Source organism: Myotis brandtii, unplaced genomic scaffold (assembly GCF_000412655.1).
Source record: "Myotis brandtii unplaced genomic scaffold, ASM41265v1 scaffold929, whole genome shotgun sequence".
Taxonomy (NCBI): Eukaryota; Metazoa; Chordata; class Mammalia; order Chiroptera; family Vespertilionidae; genus Myotis; species Myotis brandtii.
The window spans coordinates 611,320-635,193 of NW_005371832.1; the positions used below are offsets into that span (position 1 = coordinate 611,320).

Below are 23,874 nucleotides of genomic sequence, written 5' to 3' on the forward strand. Positions count from 1 at the left end.
CACGCCCCTGACGCCCACGCCGCGCGTGCTGCTGTGTCGCTCCAGTGAGTCACCCCTGCGCCCCTCAGGGACCCCGGGGGTTTCGCCCCGTCTGTGCTGGGCATTGCTCTGGGGGGTCTCACTTTTCTGTCCTGGTCTCTTTGCACCACCGACTTCTGTGGCGCGTCTCCTCCGCGGCCCGGGCACGGTGCTGGTTGCTAGAAATACTATTTGCAAAAGCGTGGAATGCTTACCCGCAGGGGATCCTGGTCTAGCCAGGGGCAAACGCAAGGGGGTGATAATGGCAGCCTCTGTGGGCTAAGGAAACAGGTGATGTGTGTGTACACTAAATCAGAGGGTGCCCTGGAGAATCCAGGGAGACGCCCCAAATAAATGTGCTAAGATGCCTAAATAGGACCAGGTATGCTCTGCAAGACCAGGCCTCCACGTTTTAGCAGGAGGGAATCTCAGAGGGAGGGCGGGGTGGGTGAGTGGGAGGGAAGAGATCAACCAAACAACTTGTGTGCATAGATGCATAATCCTTGGACACAGACAATAGGGTGAGGAAGGCCTGGGGCAGGGGCTGGCTAGACGGGGGTCAATGGGGGTTGGGGGTGGGGAGAAGACATGTAATACTTTAAACAATAAAGATTTAAAAAAAAAAAAAAAAAAGATGGAGGGACCCGTGGCCAGGATCTCTTTCTGGAGCAAGAATAGTTTCATAGAAACACACAGCTTAGCAGACCAGAGTGCGGCAGGCAGCCGCCTTCCCTTCCCCTGTGTGGGAATGGTTACCCTAAGCCAGTTAGCACCACACTGTGTTCAGCTCCCTGGAGGCCACTGGGAGGAACTGGCATGGGCGGGGTAGGAGGGCTCTGCTGTGACTGCGTAGGTAACTGTTATTTGCTCCAGTTTCTTGAGTGCCCTTCCCCTATTGACCAGTGACTCTGGTTTTTGTGCTTCAGACAGCATCGATGGCAGCAATGTGACAGTCACCCCCGGGCCTGGAGAGCAGACCGTTGATGTTGAACCGTAAGGAAAAGCCAATTATTCTGTAGCACAGGAGCCTCAGCTGAGGAAAGGGAGGAGGAGCTCTGAGAAATGGAGTTCATACGTCTGGGGTGGGCGTGGCCACTGAGGGAGAGGTTGTAGAAATTGGAGGATCCTGATTATTTCTCGAGTACTGTTGTTTCTCTGTAATTGCGTGTTTCAAGGCCTTTGCCAAAGACTAAGTGGAGAGTAAAGCCTGAAGCCCTGGATTCAGAGAACCTAGCATCCCCATCTCTGGCTCCATGGGCCATTGGGGCTGTGGTCAGATGCTTCCACATCTCCAGTGACACTGACGCATCTCTCTCTCCGGGTGCCCAGCTCTCTACGAGGCTTCTTCCAAATGTCCTTGCTTCGCCCATCCCCTCCCTAAGATTCTTGGCCAGCCCTCCGGATGGGCTTGTTGAGTCGTGGGTGGAAAGAAAGGATGGTTATTTGCATGGAGGAGCACAGAAGAGAGGCCCTGAGGTGGAGTGGGGGGTAGATTGAGTCGGGAATCAGAAAACCTGAGTTCCAGCCCCATTGTGCTACTTGATCTTAATCAAATTAACCTTTGTAGGCTTTAGTTAACTCATTCATTAAATGGGAATATTTTTCACTGCCTTGATTATGTCACAGAACTTCGATAGTTTCAGATGAGATAGATGGTTTATGTGAGAGTGACCTGAAAGAGATAAAAAAATGAAATAAGCACTTTGTATCTGTCCCATTTCTCCTGGTTGAATGGTATCCATATGTTCTTGGCAGCTGTTCCCTTGGACTTAGCACCCTCCATCTCTCAGTCATAGAGAGAGATGAAGCCCAGCTGACTTCTCCCTTGCTTCCCGCAGCATCGCCCCCAATCTTAAAGCTGTCCCTTATCCCAGTGAAAGGGCCATGCCTGGAATCTAGGGTCACACTTAGGAAATGCCCCTGCATTCTTCTTGCAGAAGGAACTGGTTTCCTTCTTTTTAAAGTTCCTAACAGTTGCCCTTGGCCTCTAATTGAAGACCACACTGTTGTTTTTCTTGTCATTAAAGGCGCATCAACATTGGCTTGAGATTCCAAGCAGAGATCCCAGAACTGCAGGATGTCTCTGCCGTGGCCCAGGACACACACAAGGCCACATTGGTCTGGAAGCCCTGGCCAGAGCTGGAAAACCATGACTTCCAGCAAAGAGGTACAGTCGAACCTCGGTTCTCGAACGTCTCCCATCTCAAACAGTTCGGTTCTCGACCAAGATATTCCTGTAAAAATGTCTCCCTTGTCGACCAAAACTTCAGTTTTTGACCTGACAACCCTTTCATGCTGATACTTCAACATAACAAAAAGCACCCTTCAGGCAACAAACAAAGGAGAGAATGCTTTTGTTGCTGGTGAAATCACAATTTTAAAACATAAAGAGGCCATCAAGAATGCTAATGTTGCCCTAGCCAGTTTGGCTCAATGGATAGAGCATCGGCCTGCTGGGACTGAAGGGTCCCGAGTGTGATTCTGGTCAAGGGCACATGCCTGCCTTGCAGGCTCAATCCCCAGTAGGGGGCGTGCAGGAGGCAGCCAATCAATGATTCTCTTTCATCATTGATGTTTCTAGCTCCCTCTCCCTTCATCTCTGAAATCAATAAAAATATATTTTTTTAAGAAAGGAGTTGCTAAGGGTGGGAAAGTGTTCACAAAACAATCACAGGCAAGTGAATACGTAGAAAAACTGTTGTTGATTGGATAAAGGAAAAGCAGTTATTTGGTGATAGCATTTCCAAGGCAATGATATATGAAAAATTTGTTTAAGGCTAGTAGGGGATGGTTCTATAAATTTAAGAAAAGACGTGTTTATTTATAAATTAAACAGTACATTAGATATGTACTGTCTATAAGAAAGGTTAAAGCGGAATCATTTGGGGGTCTGGAACATATTAATTCAATTAGCATTATTTCCAGTGGGAAAAGATGATTCGGTTTTCCAACACATCGGTTTTCGAACAGTCTTCCGGAAAGAATTAAGTTCGAGAAACGATGTTCCACTATGTTGTCATGTGGGAAGAAGTGAGCAGGAAGGCTTGATTCTCTCACAGGGTCTCTGGCTCCCGGACCTGTGTGGTTTTCCATGGTACTGAGCTCTCTGATGCAGTGGCCTCTTGTTCCCCACAGTGGAGAATCTCCTGAATTTGTGCTGTTCAAGTGCGTTGCCAGGTGGAGGGACCAATTCTGAATTTGCTTTGCACTGTCTCTTTGAGGCCAAAGGTGATGTGATGGTAAGGAGCCACGAAAAGTCGTCTTCACAGTTCATATTCTTCATGCCAGGATTCTGAAAAGTATTTTCCCAAATTTCTGGGTTGTCCCATGTACCGTACAACTAATTCATGAGATGATGTCCCATCGGCGAACCTCCTGTTTCTTATCTCAGTAAGTCAGGATTTAAAAGCCTGTAGGAAAACCCCTCTTAACCAAAATGGAGTGTTTGCATATTCTCGCACCTTTGACACAGTTCTTTGGTCAAACCAGAACTTTGGTGCCATCTCTCCAGAATCAGAGCTGACCATTTGCCCGCTCAACCTGGACTCCAGGCGAGGCCATTCAAACACTAACCTTAGTTTCCTCTTCAGTAAATACATGATTTTTGTACCAGATCTAGCTTCCTGCTGTTTTATTTCAAGAAAATCTGAAAGTAAGCAAATGCCCTAATGCTCCCTTCTCGTGAGGTTATTGATACCCTTCAGGGGTTTTTTAGAAGGTTGGGGAACTTTCCTTAACCCTTTCAGATTAGTATTGAGGAGCAGCACTTCTCGAACTTTTAGCATGCACATGAGTCACTCAGGGAACCTGGTTAAAGTGCAGGTTTTTATTCCAAAGTTCTGGAGGTGGGGCCTTTGCCACCAGCTCCCAGCTATGCCCGTGTTGCTGGTGTGTGGACCACACTTGGAGTACCAGGACGCTGGATCTTGCTCTGCCCGTCAACCATGCACTGCTCAACTCCGCCTGCAGCGTTTTTCTTAAAAAGTCAGCGAGGCTAAAGGAGACAGATTTGAAAGGATGTATGTAGCTAGGTTCTCTGGGAGGACACTGTCTAGTACAGTTATCACTAATACAGCTGCTGATGTTTAGTTGTAATGAAATATGATTTTTCTGCAAAAACAGTTTCAAATCACCCACTCACTTCCTCAGACTCTTTCCCCAGATACTCAGCCTCCTTTTAGAGGGGGCCCCACCATCTCTCTGAGGCTGGGCCCTCACCAACAAGGGGGGTTGGGGTCTCAGGCCTGACCAGCTGGTTGCAGGCATGGGCTGGGGGATGGTTAGAGTGGCGAGCCCTGTGGGGTGCTGACCAGAAAGGAACTCCCGATTAGGGGGTCTCCCTCTGGTTTGCCTTCTAGTGCCCTCAACCCCACCCTCTGCAGTGCCGGTCCCTTTGCCCCCTTAGGCAGATGGTCTCCTCAGGACACAGACCCATTACTGACTCTCGCCTTTTCTCTCCCACGGGTCTACAGGCTGCTCTGGAAATGCTGCTGCTGCGGAAGCCAGTCAGGTTAAAATGTCATCCTTTAGCCAATTACCACTATGCCGGTAGGTCGCCCGCAGCCCCGCGCCCCCTTGCTTCCTGCGAGTGGGCTGTTTGCGTGTTTGGTTGTTGCCTTTTTAATGGTAGATAGCGTGGTTCAGTCCTAATCAGCGCTTTTGATCTCAAGGCTTCCTGGGGTAGCTGATGGGGCAGCCGTGTGTGTTGGGCACTGCTGAGTGTTTGTCTGTCTGGGCTCCTGCCCCTTGTGGGTGTGCCAGGAGCAAGGCAATAGCGGACCGCGCCTGCGCATGTGGCAGGGAGCCCTGAGCGTCTGGGGAAAGGGACGTGTGGGATACAGCACAGAGGCAGCAACAGGCAGCAGCCCCTCTACTCTGGAGTCAGTAGATGTGCGTTCAGATCTTACTTGCACCCTTGGCCTCTGCAGCCTTCATTTTCTCTCCTGTAAAATGGGGCTTATGCTCCATCTCTTGCAGTGTTTTGTAAAGATTCAAGATAGAATATATATAGCCCGGATGCCTGGCATGTTCTAGAGGCAATTACTATTCATTTATCTAACAGTTACGTATTGAGCACTTACTGTGTACAAGGACTATGCTAAGATGAAACAGTGACTAAGACAGACATAGTCAGATTCCTACCTCGTGCAGTGTAGCGTCTGAGATGGAGGCAGTTATTAAACAACGGGTTGCACTGAGAGCAGGAGAAATGGTGCATATATGCATATGTAAACAAAACATAATATACATACACGTGAGTGTGTCTCCTGAGGGTTAGATTACCGGTGGCATCACCAATAAGAGGGAGGGAGAAAGCACCTTTGAGCGCTGAATGGAGTGAGCATCATGACAGAGAAGGAAACAGTTTGGGGAGCCTAAGAGATGACACGAGTCAGCATTTTATTCCCATTAATTTGTAAACCCATCCATTCTGAGGGTCCCGACAAACCTGCCTGGGTTCTGTCTTTCAGAGGAGGCTGGACCCTCCAGTGCCCCTTGATTATTCATCATTTGTTTGTTTCCTTGGTGCCCTGGGCAGACCCTGCATAGGTAGATGCTAAGTACATTAGTGGGTTTGGGGACCTCAGAATACCTTTTCCAGTCCTTGGTCCAGATGGCCAGGTAGGCCTGCGGTAAGAGCTGCTTTTCAAATACTGGAGCTCCCAGTGAGCATCCTGTCGCCACCACCATTTGCCTCACTTCACCTGCTCCTCTCATGCGTTGGCCTTCCTGCCTGTCATCTCAGGGTAGAGAGGCCTCAGAAGCCGCTCACCTGAGCACAGCAAGCCCAGCACACAGGCCACCGCTGGAACTGGGCCAGGGACAAAATAGACACAAGGGATCAGAAAGCCATCATTGAACCAGTGGCCTAACCAGCAGTCTCTTAATATTGTCTCCATCATTTCCTGCTGGGTGTCTGCCCGAGAGCGGGTAGGAAGATGTGGGCGTTCTCCCTAATCTGCCACTGAAACAGTGTAATCCTCTCCTAATTCCGAGTGTCCGCTGCTGCCCATTAGACCCTGACAGGCTGTCCAGCCTCCTGGAGCCTCAGCTTCTTTGCATGGCAGGTGAGACGGTTGGTTGATGAGAAGGAGCTTCTGAGCCATCCGCTGGGAGATGCAGCTGCTCTGGGCCCGCAGGTGCCTGGGTGGCCGTGCCCCCAGGCTGGTCAGCTCCAGCTGTGAACAGCCTCACCTGAGACCCTCATCCCCTCCAGTTCTTCCCACTGTGCCAAGCAAACATTGTTATTTTTTATGTGTGACATGACATCAAAAAGGTTAGAAAGCTGGGGACTAGAAGCCACCCTCCACCCCAAACAAAACAAAAATGCTAAGATAATACCAAGAACTTTGAAATGAGAGGGCCCTACACGCTGCTGAAATGAATCGATCTGTTGGGGTTGGGGGTTCCCAGCTAACCTTTACCCAGCCCCTGCCCCAGCCCACAAGCAGACCGGGAAGGACCCCGTTTCTTCCTGGAATCATTTCTCCCCTTGGAGGCAAGAGAGGTGGAGCTGCGGTATGAAGGGCTGGTATCTTGCCAGCTGTGTGTCCCCGAGAAAAGAGTGCTCATCAACGTCCGCCCGTCCTTTGCCTTCTCCAAGAAGTGACCCAGACTGGACCCCCATGGAACCTTCTAGAATTATGAGCAAAAAGGGCAGAGGTCACTGGTCTGTAAAGTCTGACCTGACTCCATTCCCTTAACATTTCCCTTCCAAGCCACAGGGGAGGCCTCAGGACTTACCCCTCACATGCCCAGCTCCCAGCCACTCCCTCCCTGCCCCCTCCTTGTGTGGCTCCGGCTGCTGGGTAATCCCACCCCTGTGGCCCCCCTGCGTTGGCCTCTGTGCCAAGCCCCATGGGGCTGCTCTCCGGTGGGACTGTTGTCAGCTCCCTTCCTCACTGGGACACCATCTCCTGGGTGTCCTTTGGCTTCTGTCTCTGTGGCTGTGGCCAGTGTCCCCACCCTGACTCCCGTTCTCCCAGGTGTCCTGAGAGGTGGCTACGGCAGATCTCCCAGGCTGCCTGTGCCCTGGAGGGAAGGCAGAGAGTCCGCTCAGGGAGGGAAGCTGTACATTTGGGGGAGATAGACAGAGACACAAGCCTGTGGAAATCATTTCTCTTACTTGACTCATGGCCTCCCCTTTCACACCCCAGCCCAAGAAATTCAGTAAGAAAAGGAAAGAGTGACTGATGCAGGGGCTCAGGGGAGACACCGGTGTGGGTGGGCAGCTCGCCCAGGTCTGGGGGCTGCGTGCCGGGGCCAGAGGAACCCTGTGGAGATCCTCGGAGGGAAGTTCGATTGCAGCGGCTCTCGGCGCCCTCCACCCAGGTTGGGTAGCAATTGTTGGCAGTGGCTCCCCAGCCGCAGATGGATTAGGTGGGGAAGGCGTGAGCCTGGTGGGTCAGGGTGGGAAGACGCCTGGTTACAATTAGAGAGCCCGCAGCGTCCTTGGCTTTCCATTGAACTGGCCATTCCTGCAGGTGGGTGTGGAGTGGAGGGGGTGTCAGAACTGGCCCTCGGCTTCTTGGCCAGGGTTCAACAGAAGCCACTCTCGGCTCCCACCACAGCCCCGCTGGTCACTGGGTCCTGAAGCCTGACCTGGCTCAGAGAGGAGGGAGGCCCAGAGGAAATAAACACCCATCGGCGGGGGGAAGCCTGCCCCCTGTCCGGGAAGCTGCCCCAGTTTAATGAGGAGACAGAATGACATACTCAAGAGAATACTTTTCAAGAAACACAGCTGAGATGTCACTTTCCAGGCATTCCTCACACATGTCTCTAGCTGCAGAGTGGGCCCCTGAAGGGCAGGAGGTGACAACCGTTCCTCTCTCTCTGCCTTACCCAGCCCTTGTAAAGAACTGGGCTAGTGGACAAGCTCGAGTTCTGGAATCGGATTGAGGCCTCCCTCCGCGTGCCTCCGGAGGGAATGTGGGAGCAGCCGCTTCACCCTGCACCCCTAAACAGTTATTCAGCCTCCACACACGATGGAAAACCTCTCGCGGAAGTGAAAATCTGGTGTAAAAACAGCCCTTTTCTACAATGAATATCTTCCTTACATAACTCTAATAACAGTGTCAGTAAAAGTTGTTCATCTTGAAAGGAAGACAGGAAGGCCCTCTTGAAAGATGCCGTGCCCAGACTTCTCCTCTCCGTGTCCCTTCAATCGCTGGGAATTGCTATGGATTGCCCCAAATTTAGCCTCGGTCCAGAGCCTGTCTCCCGGCAACGCACACTCAGAACATTTTTCCTCTGGATACTGTTCCAGCGCCAGTTTCCTCCAGTTAATTAGGCTCTTTGTAATTAGCCTTAATCGTCTTGTTAGGGGCCCCTGCTGATAATAGCCCGAGAGCCAGGAATCTCAGGTAGAACAAATGAGCGCTGGGGGCTGTCAGCCCCTCACTGTGTGCCTGCTGCGTGGACAGCGGGGATCTGAGAGGAAGGCCAGCGGAGGATTTGAGGCGGCCCCCTGCCTCGCTTTTGCATTTCCTGTTGGACTTTGTCCAAGATGCACAGTCCAACCAAGCAGGGCTGGCTTAGAAAACCTTGTCAGAGAATGAGGGAAGCGCTCCTCTGTCAGAACAGAGACTGCAGGGACGAGCGATGCCTGAGCTTCTCCTTGGCGATCCGGGGCAGGGAGTGGAAGGCTGGGAGTTACGGGCGGCCAGGAGGAAGGCTGTTGTTCATTCATACGCAGAGCAGGGAACACTGGCCAAGCCCCGCTGTCTTCCTGAGTGCCGCTCATGCAAGGGTCACAGGAGACAGCGTGTGTCCCATCGCTACAAGCCAGTGAAGGTGTCCAACATTTTCCTCGGGACCAAATGCTGTCAGTCACAGAGCGCCTGTCCCGATCCCCATGTCACAAGAGAGGAAACAGACTCGGAGACGTTAAGGAAACTTGCCTGGGGTCACAGAAGGAGTGAGTGGCAGAACCAGGTCCACCGCCTCTGGTCTCCTGATGAAAGTCACCCCTTTGTGTCACAGCAGCGACATTATTTGGGGAGCACGCATTCAGGTGTTATATTTGTGTAACAGGCTCTAACCTGGAAATTCAGTCCGGCCGCCCAGGGGTGGATTCTCAGCCCTGGTGCGGATCCCGTGACCAGGAGGCCTCTGCCTGTCGATTCACAGCTGTCTGCTCTGAGCGCGTGCTCCCTGCCCCCACCGCTGCAGCCTGGGAATGGGAGGGTGACCGAGGACGGCGTGAGAGGGCAGACTTCCAGCCCAGGGCCTGGGTGCGGAGTGAACACTCTGAGATGGGGAAGACTGAAGACCCCGCCACAGGGCAGCAGCTCTAGCACCACAAGGAGTCGCACGAGGCTTGAGGATCCTCCGTAGCAGATGGTCCCGGAAGTCCCCTCCCCTGTGTAGGGTTGCAGCTGGCGAGCCATTTGGGGACACGAAGGGGCAGGCTTCTCACAAGGAGACAGACAGACCTGGGAACTTAACACGGCTGCGTGGGCAGTAACCAGGTGTGAGCCCCGCGTGGGCTGGAGGAGCGTATCCACCGGAGAGGGCGCTGGCCAAGGCAGGCTGGGTGGCCCTGCTCGTGTCTCACCAGGTCTTAGCTGGACTCAGACTTGGGAAATGTACCGTCTGGCTGACCGTGGGAAGGATCCTCGTTGACCTAGTTAGGGGTTTTCATCAACAGAATGTCCCCTGGTTCCCCATCTGAGATGCAACCCAGAGCTGCACAGACCCTGGGCCTACAGCCGGGCAGCACATCCGCCTCTTTAGAAACTTCCCTGGGACTCGGCTGCTGTGACACGTCCCCGTCATGATCCTCTTCCACCGTCATTGCTCTGAGCTCTCTCTATTTTGATGGACACCTGAGAGGATCCATGACTCCTCTTCGGTTGGTCCTCTACATTGCTGGTTCATCCTTTCTGCCTTTCCATCTCTGCCCCGGGAGGGGGGAGGGGGGGTGCATACGGGAGCTGGGACCCCAAGGCCTGGAATGTTGGACAGAATTTGAGGAATGGCGATGGGCCTGCTCCAGGGCCCAAATCCCGCCACCCTCCTCCGCTCACGCCCACTCCTGCAGTGCTTCTCCACCCGCCTGCCTCTCCTCTCTGTGCGGTGGCTCTCACAGCCGGGGGTGCCCCGGCCTCCAGAACCTCATGTCTTCTGCTGAGGATGAATCAGAAAACTGCTTTCCTTCTAGAAGTAAAGAAATCAACCAAGTCCGTTGATGGCCCTGATTTCTCCGGGGGTTGAACCAGCCCAGCTCTGGAGAGCATATTCTGAGTCAGGACTCAGAGCTCTTGGCCTGAGGCCCCACACGGAGGGGTGTTTATTCCAGAAATCTGAGTGTACATCACTAAGTCACGGACTCCAGGATCGTCAACCCCTGCCTGCCCAGAGTGGTTTCACCGGATTCACTAATTTTGGCTGAATCTTCCAAGCGAAGAAGCAACTCAGGTTTCCTGTACTTCAGCCCCATCAGTCAACCATAGCAAAGTGGAAACCTTGGGCTTGTCCTGGTTGGGAGGAAAAATAGCATGGTTTGGGGAATTACAGCTTCGAGAAGTAGAGGAATGTCAAAAACGCATCCACGTACCATCCAAAGAATTAGAGATAGGAGACTTCAAACAACCTGAAGAATGAGGCTGATTTTCTGCAAAGCCCCTAGAAATAGGCTTTATGTCTTGCCCCAAAGAGCCCAGCACCATTCTCTACAACCATCTGCATATGCTGCTTTCTCCTTTAGGGAGGAAATAGACATGAATGTCAAGTTTAGCCAGCAAGACAGATGCACCAGCCCAGCCTCACGGGGCCTCTTCCTCGTTGGTCTGCAGGTCTATCAGGAACTGGTCCCACTCCCCCAGCATCATCTGCTCTCCCTCTGCTGCAGCCCTATAGTTGAAGCACACTGGATTGCTGCTTATTCCTCGAACCCCTCCATTTCCTCAGCTGTACGATGGGTATTGGTAATACCCATATTGGTTGTTGGTAGAACCAAATGACTAATTTCTGTGAAGTACTTAGAACCTGGCACATCGTAAGCATTTTAGAAATGTTAGCTTTTTCCCCCAGCACAGCTTCTTACATGTAGTAAACACCTAATAAGCATCTCTTGAGTGGATGGGTAGATGAAGGAAGGAATGAAATGCATCCTCTCGTTGCTTGCCTCTGGCTTTGCACACACACTTCCTCTCCCCGGAATTCCCTTCCATCTCCTTGCCCGACTTGCTTCTGTGTCCTTGGAAACTCCACTCGGGTGCCCCGGCCCTCACCTGAGCGCGTGCTCCTCCTTGGCGCCCCACTGGCACCTGACTTCTACCTTCCTCACTGCGGTCATCACCTTGCGTGCAGTGGCTTCCTGGTTTGCCTCCCCCCTGGACTGTGACCCTCCGGGGGGTGGAGACTGCTGAGTCCACCACATTGCAAGGAGCACTTGCTACGGGAATGCCTGCACTCGTGAACATCATCACGATATAAAACCCGGAGCTAAAAGGTGTCGAGCGCGCACTGTTTCCCAGTTCCTAACCTAGTCACTCTGTGCATTGTCTTTAACCTTCATAAATATCCTGAAAGTGGGGACAATTAGAATTATTCCCCATTTGTTGGTAACAGAAGTGAGTCTCAGGGTCAGTAATGTGGTAAGATCAAGGCCACAGCTAAGACCGGCCCTTACACTGCACTGGCTTTTTGTTCAGAAAGGAGTTTGATGGATAGTCTGTTATTTGTTGAACAGTTTCGTTCCGTACCTTAACTAAGCGAACCAGCCACTAAGGTGGGGAGACCCGTGAAGCTGGGACGGCGAAGTGGGGAGAGCTGTGAGCCATTCCTAACGAAGCGTGTGTTTTGTCGTAGGTTCGGACAAGTGGACCTCCCTAGAAAGAAAACTGTTTAACAAAGCACTAGCCACTTGCAGCAAAGACTTTATTTTTGTACAGAAGATGGTAAGCATGCCCTTTCCTGTTGCTCACTTGAAACCGAATTGTGTAATTGTCCATGGAAAAATATGTAGAAGGATTTGGTTCCTGGCCTCATGCTCTTCTAAGGGTGTCTTCCACCCCTGGCTGGGGAAGGGTGGCATGGCCCCAGTGTCCCGGGGGAGGGGGAGGGGGGGACATAGACTATTTGAGAGTGATGGGGGTTTATTTATATCTTCATAAAAATGTGTCATTTATGCATTCTTATTGGAATAAATAGAACTGGGGCCTCTGAGTCACAATTAACATAATTTATTTCATGGGCATTTGACGACTCTGTCATGTTTCTGACAGAATTTTTTTTCTGGGAAATTGGAGAAGGGAGATGTGCCCTCCCCGCAACCAGTAGTTTCTGGTGTTGGGCCCCTAATCATAATGACAGTAATAGTAAAAATGATGCTTTACATATATATACAGCACTTCACAGCAAAATGGAACTCTTGCACGTACTAGTAGCCGCGGTAGCACTTTATGCAGCAGGTGGCAAACCTAATCGGCCTTACTTGGCTCAGAGGTGGTTTAGGCTAGAAGTTAAAATGACTCTAAGTGGATCGCTGAGTGACGGAGCATGTTCATTACGTGCTCATAAAGGTGTTCAGGTCCACAGAGAACGGGGTCACAGGTGACAGCTCCCCTGGATCCGAGCTGGGCCAGTGGTACCAGGGGTGAGCTGGGTACATGTCCTTGATTGAGGGCCTTGATGGACGGAGATCTGAATAGGTGGACTTTCTGTCCAGCTGGCCTGTCTCCAGATCTGTATCACTCCCGGCTCCCTGCCCTGGAGGCCACCACATTCTCTGCGCCAGCTCCCTGCTCTGATCTTGAGTCACCTGCCCTAGGCTTCATTCCTTTTTTTTTTTTTTCCTCACCCAAGGATATTTTTTCCATTGATCTTTAGAGAGCGTGTGGAAGGGAGAAGAGGATGGGGAGAGAGAGAGAAACATCGATGTGAGAGAGACACATTGAGTGGTTGCCTCCCGCATGCAACCCAACCGGGGCTGGGAATCGAACCTGCAACTGAGGTACATGCCCTTGACCGGAAATTGAACCTGAGACCGGGGCTTTAACCATTGAGCAAACTGGCCAGGCCTAGGCCTCCTTCCTTGCAGGCTTCACACCTGTTGACTGAGGATAGATTCATGTGCCAAGCTTGTCAGGAAGCATGGGTTTTTAAGCCAGGGCTCTCTGGGACACTGTCCTCACCGCCCACCCCCCCCGCCCCCGGCGATTCTAGTGTAGAAATTCAAGGTATCAGGTGGATGTGAAGGGGCAGCTTTGAGGAGACGAGACTCCTGGTGGTGTCCGGTGTCCTCATCTTACCGTGCGGTGGCCCTGTTCCCGCCCCCAAGGGCACCGCCAGCTTTTCCCTGCCTCCAGAAAACACACATTATCCAACCGCACTCAGAGCTTAGAGATACATGAACTAAGGAAAGGACTTTTTTCTCTTTAAAAGACGTTTACGCCGAAACCGGTTTGGCTCAGTGGATAGAGCGTCGGCCTGCGGACTGAAAGGTCCCAGGTTCGATTCCGGTCAAGGGCATGTACCTGGGTTGCGGGCACATCCCCAGTGGGGAGTGTGCAGGAGGCAGCTGATCGATGTTTCTCTCTCATCGATGTTTCTAACTTTCTATCTCTCTCCCTTCCTCTCTGTAAAAAATCAATAAACTATATTTTTAAAAAAAAAAGACATTTACCTTTCCCCCTTTGGGGCGAGCAGAGCAAGGCTTGTTTCCTGCGAAAACTAAGCTCTTGTCATTATAGCTTTGCCTTACGTTCCTGTTCCATGACTAAGGAACATTCTTCATAGATGGGTTTTGAAGGTCAGCAAGTCAGACACCCAGACACATTCCAGCACGTTTAATGCAAAAGCAGGCTGCTTCATGGGTTAAAAAAGGGAATGAGCTCTCAGAGGCCTGACAGGAAAAAGTCCCCAGGCTACACTGTAAAAAAATCAAATTGCAAAACATGCATGTGCTACCTTCTGCGAGGAAAACGGTGGGGCAGGACTGTGCTTCTGTGTTTGTTAGTAATATGCATAAAAATGTTTAATTTATGCATCCTATTGGGATAAATAGACCTGGGGCTTCTGATTCACAATTAAAATAATGTATTCATGTCTATTTGACCCATCTATCGTGTTTCTAGCAGAATTTTTTTCTGGGAAACTGGAGAAGGGAAGATGTGTGCCCTCCCCCCTCAAGCCAGTAGTTTCTGGAGTTGGGCCCCTCATCGTAGTGACAATAATAGTAAAGAAATTCTGGAATGCTATCCAAGAAATCAGTAAGAGGGGCTATAGCTGTGTGGCCGGGCGGGGAGTGAGCTGGCTGGCTGGAGAGCAGGCGTGAGAAGGAGATTTCTCTCTGGATACACTCTCTATTCAACCGCATAAGCCTGCCGCCTGTTACCAAACGAAGTGTTCACCAGAGTTTGCTGCTCGGAGCTGACCTTGCCCCGGCTCCCCGCAGGTGAAGTCTAAGACGGTGGCTCAGTGCGTGGAGTACTACTACACGTGGAAGAAAATCATGCGCTTGGGTCGGAAGCACCGCACACGCCTCACGGAGCTCGCGGATGACTGTATGGTGAGTGAAGCCGCCGAGTCACTGCTTATGCTGGCCCTGCTCCCACCCCACACCCAGGTTAGTAAGCGGCCGCTGTCTGGTTTGGCTTTGCTGCCCAGGTGGCCTCAGGGAGGGGGTGACGAGCCCGCTCCCTGGTGGGATGCAGGCTCTGACTTTCTGGTGTAGAGGCCGAGGGAAGGCAGCTTGGGTTCGGCCTGTAGCTGTCAGGAGCCAGAGAGTTAAGCCAGATTGGCCCCAGCCTTGGGTGGGTGGTTTTTTTATAAGCAGGTGCCCTGACCCCCTGGCACACCCCTTCCTCGTCCTTCCCCATCGTGGACGGCGCTGGCCAGAGAACGTGAGGTGCCTCCCAAAGATGAAGGCGCCTCAGCTTGGCCGCGGCTTCCCTGAAGCACAGCAGGAAGGGGCGTGACCTCCAGATGGGGCGGGGGACGCTGGGTTATTGAGGAGTGATCCTTGCAGCCCTCACATCGCCATGTACCCCTGGTATCGTGTGGCTTTGGTCGTTACTGCCACGTTCACCCTTGGGGGGAGCGCTCCTCTCTGTGTCCGTGGCCAGGGGCACTCCCACCTGCTGTGGAAAACAGTCCCTGCCATGTATGTATGTACAAGGTACATGTCTACAACCAATTACTGAACCCCAGCCTCTGTCGTCATCAGGGAAGGTGCCTAGAATTCATGAATGGGGTGAATATTTGTCATCATACTTTCATTCCCCATGGTGCCCCAGTATGAGTGTTAGCACATATGTGGGGGGTGAGGGGGTTTCTTGAAAAGACACGTTTTTGTGTGTGTGTTTTTAATCTTTATTGTTGAAAGTATTACAGAGGTCCCCTTTGTTTTTTTTCCATTGACTCCCTGCACCCCGCACCCACCCTTCCCAGGCTTTGGCCACACTATTGTCTGTGTCCGTGGGCCATGCGTATAGGCATGTAAGTTCTCCGGTTAACTTCTCCCGGCCACCCACTCACCCCCGCCTTCCTTCTGAGAGTCCTCAGTCAGTTCTTAAAAAGACACTTGCTGTGTGCCAGGCATTGTGCTAGGCGCTTACAAATATGGACTCGTTTAATCCTCATTCCAATTCCATGAGGTAGAAGACTGAGGCACAGAGTAACTTCGCTGTGGTCAATGGCTGGGGAGTGTGTTGTCTGAGCCTGATTCCCTCATGTAATACTTAAGTCAAATGCAAATTCTCTTAAAGAAATATAAAAACACATAGTCCCACGTTCCTAACTAAGTATGTGCCCTAGCTCTGATATTTGCACACATATGTAAATTTATATCTGGACCCAAATATCAGACAAAATAGACATCTGTGGAGTAGAATGGGGTTTCCATTCTTCTGATTAAAGTGGACAGTGTTCTGTAGAGAGGTTTTCCTGCACCAGGGCTTTTGTCTGACTGGTTGAAGTAGTGATGTGTTGTAGCAGGATAGCCTTTTGCTCATCTGTGGCCTAATGTTGGAAAAAGCAATGTGATGCATGGGTTTGGATTTAGGGCAGGGCTGTCCCCCTGGGTCTCTCGTGGTGCCCCATGCCAGAGCAGACTGTGGCCTTGAACCATTTGCCTGCCTCTACCCCTAGGCTGCAGGCACTGAAGACATTAAAAAATAAAAAGAGCAACTCGGCCTCATCTGCTTCAAGCAAACAAGACCAGTTGAGCTCCCACGGCGTAAGCTGCAATATGTACGGCGCAGGGGGTGACTCCGGGTGTTAAATGGCCTCTGCCCCCCCCCCCCAGGGGAGCATATGTTCTAGCTGGGAAGATGTGGCTACACAAGCGTGTTTAAAGCAACATGCGATGAGAACAGAGTTCTCAGATATGGCCTTAGGCAGTCTCTTTCTCATCCAGCTCCACCATTCCACCGCCAGAGGCTGCCCAGGTCACACCGAGCATTGCTCTGCAAATGGGTCGAATAGACAGTAAACAAGGAGGCACCGAGAATCCTGCCCTTGGAGACCCAGGACCCGGCTCCTAGGCTGTAAAATGGAGCAAACGGCTTAGATGATCTGGAAAGTCCCTTCCAACTCTGGAGTGTTCGGGGCTGTCAGAGCCATGTTTTGGAAGAGGCCAACCCAGAGGGTAGGGTTTCCTTAGGCAGAGTGGCGTCTCTTGGGCTTGGGTGTTATCAGGTGCCTAGGATAGTGTCTGGCATCACAGAGGCACTCAACAAATACTTGCTGAATGAATGAATGAACATTTTTCTGAGGTGCATAGTAATAATCCCTCTAAGAACTCCCTGGAGGGAGACAGGTGAGCAGTGATCCTGAGCAGAGGGTGCTGCTGAGGAAGAAGAGGTTACCATCAAGGCAGAGGCACCATCCTGGCCAACAGGGCTGTGAAGTGGGTAGAAAAGCCAGGCCAGCCTATAGCTTCAGGAGCTCTGAGAGGTTGAGCTGGTGCCCAAGGGGCCACACCTTCTTGGGCTTAGTCACCAGAAGCCAGTATTGAGCTGGATCAGGAGCATCCACGCCCTCATGACCTCTGAGCTTAGGGAGAATAGACAGGTATGTACAGAGATGACTCGGGCCCACAAAAACAAGAAAACCTTGATCTAAGGCCAGTGTGGTAGCTCTCAGCTCCCTTTGGGGCACTGTGAGGGCTCGGCCTCCTGAGGATAGTTTACAGGTGAAAAGTCAAGACCGTACAAGGACTGGGGAGGGTGCAGAAGGCGCTGTCCTAGGGCAGGGTCCTGCTCTTTGTCCCCCAAGCCTGCCTGGACACCGGGGGTAGCTCTGCTGATCACGTGTCCTCAGTGTGTTATTAAAGGGACAGATGGCCATTTCCCCACCTTGGAACATGCTCGGGTAGCTTAGGGACGTGTGTGGGGAGAGGGGAGAGCAGGAGAGTTTGTGAGGAACAGCGGCTCTTTAGGGAACCAGCAGGGTAGTCTGCCTTCTGGCCTGAAGCCATCTCAGGCCCTTGCCCCCTCGCAGGCAGAAGGGGCCAAGATGGTCTGTGTTAAGGAGATGGGAGCAGAGTGTGCTGACTTCCCCTTCCTGTGCCCTGTCCATTCTCATGATTCCACTCCGGACAAATCTGTGGGTCTGGCTGTGACCAAAAGATAACACAATTCAGGAAACTGACACAGTTAACTGATTTTGGAAGACAGCGGTCAAGGCTCCCAGGGCAAAGCTCATCGTGGTCTATGCACCTTAGGTACCTACATCATGGTCCACCAACCAGGGAAACATCCTGCTTCCCTTTGATATGTAAAGGCAGCTGGTCCCAGTGGTTCTGAGAGGCTTAGGATTTCTGTGTTTGAGCTGAAAACCTAAGCCTCCATGTACAAGTGGACAAACGCACGCCTGTGGACATTTGCATCAGGGCCGAGGGGAGAAGAAGGGGGAGGTTTGGGAATCAGATAGCCCAGGTTTTAAATCTCAGTTCAACTTCTTTACCAGCCCTGTGACCTTGGGCAAATTAGTTTTCTGGCTAATTTCCTCATTTGTTTGAAAAAGAAAAATTTGGCCTAGCCGGTTGGCTCCATTGGATTAGTGTCGGCCTGCGGACTGAAGGATCCCAGGATTCCAGTCAAGGGCACATGCCCAGGTTGCGGGCTCAATCCCCAGTAGGGGGCGTGCAGGAGGCAGCTGATCAATGATTCTCTCTCATCATTGACATTTCTCTCTCCCTTCCTCTCTGAAATCAATATAAAAATAAATAATAAATAAATAGAAAAAAGAAAAATTTGTACAGGGCTGTGTGAGAACTAGCAATGTGTGTGGATCCTGACTCAGCAGTCATTCAGTATGTTGTCACCACCATCACCATTAGTGACTGTAACACTCAGATCTGTGTCTTGGAGTAAATATGGGTTGTTGAACATTTGTATTTTCACTTATAAATCTGGAATATTGATAGATGTTTCGTTTCACAGTACATCATAAAATAGCCAACTTGATAAGAAGTTCTACATGTCAGGATTTTTGTCCTCCTATATTTGTATCTCTTAGTCACTTTGGTGAGCCATTTGACTTAATGATAAATCATTCTGTGAGCATGTTTAGATTGCCAATCTATCTAAATTCCTAAGACATATATAATCACAGGACAGTATAATTGAATCTGTAATTTTGTGGCTATCTGAAATGTTTCTTCTCAGAGTTCTTTTTTTTTTTACTATTTTATTGGTTTTTAGAGAGGAAGAGAGAGGGAGAGGAAGAGAGAAACATCAATATGAGAGCCATCAGTTGCCTCCTGCACATGCCCTTCCATGGGTCAAGCCCAAAACCCGGGCATGTGCCCTGACTGGGAATCAAACTGCAACCTCTCAGTGCATGGGAAGATGTGGGCTCCAGTTTGGTTTCCCCCCGGCATCGACGTAACCGGAGTGAGCCACACTGGCCAGGCCCCTCAGAGTTCTTAAGCCAAAAATATGGCACTGTGAGAAAATTGTAATTATAGTAAGTACCATGAAATAATGCCATTGTCATTTAAAATTATTACATAATTTATTTTAAAAGCCAAGCTATAGGCCTTGGGCTGCTTAATAAATTGGTATTTGAGACCACAAAATTCCAGTTCTATAAAGGAATGGAGTGAACCCTTGCAGTTTGACATAACGTGGTTTTAGCTGAAAGTCTTAGGGACTGGAAGATGGAGGATTCATATGGAAATGAGGCCATTTAAATGAAATCAACCTGTATGTTTGTACGTTAGTACGAAACCTACAGCTTCTATCATAAATCACTCTGTAAATGTATTAGTCCTACATCTGTATTCACTGAAGTCTTTCAGCAAATGTAATTATTACTAATTAATCCTAATTAACTCACTGGAAACTGGGACTGGTTCTTAAATACACCCTGTTACTACATCATCTTAAATATGCGTATGTGGTATTAAATACAGACACTGCTGACCCAGGGAGGGGAGGGCTACATGCCCCATATGTGCTGGCATTGTCTTTCTCCCAAGCCCAGTCCAAACCAGAGAGGGGAAGCTGTGGTTTCAGGACCCAGGGTACCACTGCTCTCAGAAATCTTTATTCTTCTTGGGAATTCTTGCTTCTGGGTTCTAAGAATCGTAGGCTCACTCCGGTTACGTCGATGCCTGGGGAAACCAAACTGGAACCCACAGGCTTTAAGCCAGGGGTCCTCAAACTTTTTAAACAGGGGCCAGTTCACTGTCCCTCAGACCATTGGAGGGCCGGACTATAGTTTAAAAAAAAACTATGAACAAATTCCTATGCATACTGCACATATCTTATTTTGAAGTAAAAAAAAACCCAATACTAATTCAAAAAAAATAAAACAATATAAAAAGAGAGAGGGAGGCGGGCAGAGACAAATGCGCCATTGGTTGGGCATGCCTTTCTTTTCCTCGTAAATTGTGGAGACTGTTTACAGACTATTCAGTGATATGGCCATGTGAAAGCACTTTGTAAACTGTAAAGTGCTATAAAACAGAAGCTGAAACGAGGCTGATGTAAATACATTTAATTAAAAAAAATAAAACTTAATATAAAAAGAGAGAGGAAGGCGGGCAGAGACAAATGTGCCATTGGTTGGGCATGCCTTTCTTTTCCTCGTAAATTGTGGAGACTGTTTACAGACTATTCAGTGATATGGCCATGTGAAAGCACTTTGTAAACTGTAAAGTGCTATAAAACAGAAGCTGAAACGAGGCTGATGTAACATAGAACTCCCTTTTTCTGGTCCCCAGTCCTTACTGGGCCTGGAGGAGCCAGCATCTGTCACCCCTCCCACCGGCCGAATGAAGATGGAGAGCAGAAGGAGGACATTAGTTAAACAAGAGGCAGAATGAGGGCCTTCTAAATCCCTGCCCTCCATCCCAACCCACCCTGGGTGCCTACTCCAAGCTGCTCTGTTAACTCACGATCTTGTTCACCTTGGGGAAGGCGTGGGCCTTCTGCTTAATTCCGCAGCTGGTTGCTGTTCTGAAGTGGAGGGGACACGGTAGCAGAGCGGATAATCATTCATAGAAAATACCTGCCTTTTCTTGTTCTTAGAATGCCTCTGGAAGGCATTTCTACAAGCTCATGATCGGAGACCAGGATGGGAAAAACACATGATAAATAGAAGGGAATATCCCCTTGCGTGTTCTCTCCTTTTTGCAGTCATTGTGGTTCACTCTGATTCTCTTTCCTGACGAGATCAGAGCAGGAGCGCATTGGGACACCCATGTCACGTGCTTTCCCCAGTCAGATCAACATCTCAGGCACCTTGCATGGAAGTGGGTTACGAGGCCTATAGCACAAATCCCATAGGTCTTGAGCCTCTCTCCACGGGGTCCCACAGTGTTGCTATTGCTTGGAAACCCTCCACACGGCTCTGGGGACACAGAGGGCAGACAGACCCAGTGTCACGTGCTTTCCCCAGTCAGATCAACATCTCGGGCACCTTGCGTGGAAGTGGGTTACGAGGCCTATAGCACAGATCCCATAGGTCTTGAGCCTCTCTCCACGGGGTCCCACAGTGTTGCTATTGCTTGGAAACCCTCCACACGGCTCTGGGGACACAGAGGGCAGACAGACCCAAGTGGGCAGCCTTGCCTGGGTTTTAGTCTCGAACCAGGGGGTGAAACTCTACCTACAGAAATCTCTCCTCCCTGCCTTAAAATATTTTATATAAGTTAAGGAGGGACCCAGGGTGGACGGGACTTCCCTGACTCAGAATTCCCAGCGTCCAGTGAGACAGTACTTCCCACCTCCAGCCCAGGGTTCGATCAGCGTCCCTCGTGCAGGGAGAAGCCGGTGCAGCCCCGCACCCAGCCCCTCCACCCTCTCCTGGCCTGTGAGTTCTGTTCACTAAAAATGCCATTTGGGGACTTTCCCCTTTTTGCTTTTATTGCCTTAACACTAGACAAGTGAAGAAGAAGAAGAGTTGGAGGAGGAGGAGGAGGACCAGGAAGAAGATAGGAAATCCACAAGAGAAGAGGAGGGTGAAGTGCCCAAGTCCCCGGAGCCGCAGCCAGGCCCTGTCCTGGCTCTCGCGGAGGGGCCACCCCTGCAGGCCCTCGGCCAGCCCGCAGGCTCCTTCATCTGTGAAATGCCCAACTGTGGGGCTGTAAGTGTCCGTGTGTCCTCCCGGGATCGAGGGCCAGGCGTACGGCTGGGCCTGGCTTTGAGATGATGCATTTTGGAAAGGATGCACTTTCTGCCGTAGAAGTTGGGCAGAAGGAGTTCCATGTTGCCATGGCTTCCGGTCCTTTCTCCCGTTGACTCACTCGGCCGGCAGATATTTCTGGAGTGGGCGCCCTGTACCAGGCCCTGAGCTACATGCTCAGAGGACACGAAGGAGGTCCCTGCCCCCAGGAAGCGTGAGGTTCCGAACTCGTCGGTGAGCCTTGGCCTCCAGAGCTTACTTCTCCACGTCCTGGTGCCTCCTCACTGCTCTGGGCGTGTTATTCCGGGTCATGCCCTGTCGCATTTAATTGCACTGGGAAAGCCCACAGAGCATTATCCTTATGCAGCGTAATTGCAAAGACTCAGCCAAAGTTTATCTTTGTATTCTTTGGGGGAGACGAAGCAGATTTACTTAGCAAAATTAATCATGTAAATAAATAGACTGAAAGGGAGTCTGTGTAATTACTTAACCTTAAGCACATTGGAGGCATCATTTAGCTAAAAGAAAACCAGTTCACCATTTGATCACTCCGAGCACTAGAGGAAGGCCTTACAGAACGTGAACTGTCCTGGCCGAAGGCTCCCTGTGTATTTCAAAGGATATTTCTTAAGAGTTGTTTCCTCTGGACGGTCCCCCACTGGTCTGAATTATCGAGCTTTTCCCAAATCAGGTTTCTTAAAGCCAGGCACACCTGGACAGGCGAGTTCTAGAGGCGTCACTCGAAAAAGGAGACTGTTGCTTCTTTCACAAGAAGCCCTGTCTTCCTGGGTGAGCGCCTGTCCTTGCTTGTCCGTTACAGGGAACAGAGTGCTGAATGCTGCTTAGTGAGTCTGGGCAGTCACTGAGGTGAAGAAAGAAACAGTCTTTAAAACATGTAGATCCTAAGGCAGAAATTCACTTGATTTATATTTAAGAAAAAATGAAAAGGGAAAAAAAAAAGTACACACACATATTTTACATTTGTTTTGAAGAGAACATAAGAAATTGCTGGCTTTTTTTTTAATGTTTGTATGGAGCTCTTCCATTCAGGGATGATGAAGATGTGACTTCATCACACCTTCACAGTATTTCTGTGTAGATTTGTTTAGAAATTGGATGCTTCCTCAATTCACACTTTTGCTGTAAATTCTTTACCAAGTGGGACGTCATCTTTTACGCTTCCCAATCAGAAGGGCTCAGCAGGGTGGATGATGCCTTTTAATAACTTTTAAAAATCACTGGGGAAAAAAGTGGTAGTTTTAATCCTTGCCCCGAACCATGGCAGTTTGGGTTGCTAAATCAGCAATAGAGCTTTTTTCCCTGTAAGACCACGAACAGAGCCCGTGAATCTAACAGGGCACGACCACCCACAGCTGGGCAGGTTGGGGGCATCCCACTAGCTGGGGTCGGCTCTTGGAATTCGGGGGTGTGGCTTCCATCCCTTCACAGCAGTGGTTCTCAACTGACTGTGAGAACCCCTGAGCGTTTGGCAATGTCCAGAGACTGTGTCACAGCTGAGGAGGTGCTGCAGGCATCCCACAAGCAGCCCCCACAGCAGTAACCCAGCCCACGTGTGGGTGGTGCTGAGCTCGGGAAAGCCTGCTTTATGGCCAGCTTCATAAAACTGTCCGGTCCGTCCCCTGTTCATCATCCTGTAGTGAAACGGGGGGGTCTGAAACATTGCTTCCGTCATGGGCTGCTGATTGGGGGTTGGACTTCGCATACAGACTCAGAGCAGCCGGACAGTGTCTTTCCCAATGTGCTCCTTCAGGTCCTAGGGCTTCCTGGGAGGAGCTGAGCAAACGGGCTCATTTCTGGGGTGCTGGCTCTATTTCCACCAGGGCACCTCTGCTTGTCACTTTGAGTTTTTGAGGAAGACCTGATTTATTTTTGTCCTTTCGAAGTGAAGAAAGAAAGGAAAGGGGAAAAGAAAAGAAAAAGATAGTTACTGGTGTAAAAAAAAGTTTGAAAGCTGGCCCAACCCCCTCATTATACAGATGGGGGCGAAAATAAGATGGACCAGAGGGGAGGGTGGCCCCATAGCACCCCCAGTGGACAGGCGCTGCGTCTGGCTCCCAGCCCCGGACTACGGCCGGCAGCTGGGTCCTCTGCACTGCCACCTCGCCTCCCGTCTTCCCGTTAGCACAGCGGTGGGGCTTGGGATAGCCTAGCATTTGAGGGTGGTGTGTGCCCAAGTTTGCTGTGTCAAGTCCCCGTGCCCTGTCGTTAGACGCTGTTGCAGGAATCTCATGTTTTACCATCGAGTCACTAACA

General features: G+C 50.6%; 1 protein-coding gene across 1 annotated transcript in view; it reads left to right on the forward strand.

The window, feature by feature from the left end:
* The window catches only part of TRERF1 (transcriptional regulating factor 1), a 212,641-nt gene that overhangs the window by 182,523 nt on the left and 6,244 nt on the right, over nt 1-23,874 (forward strand). Inside the window, exons 10-17 of the mRNA XM_014532964.1 lie at nt 1-44; nt 945-1,011; nt 2,046-2,185; nt 3,154-3,257; nt 4,491-4,566; nt 11,833-11,921; nt 14,420-14,533; nt 21,358-21,561. Coding sequence (XP_014388450.1) covers nt 1-44; nt 945-1,011; nt 2,046-2,185; nt 3,154-3,257; nt 4,491-4,566; nt 11,833-11,921; nt 14,420-14,533; nt 21,358-21,561 — 838 coding nt within the window. The remainder of the gene's footprint in view (nt 45-944; nt 1,012-2,045; nt 2,186-3,153; nt 3,258-4,490; nt 4,567-11,832; nt 11,922-14,419; nt 14,534-21,357; nt 21,562-23,874) is intronic.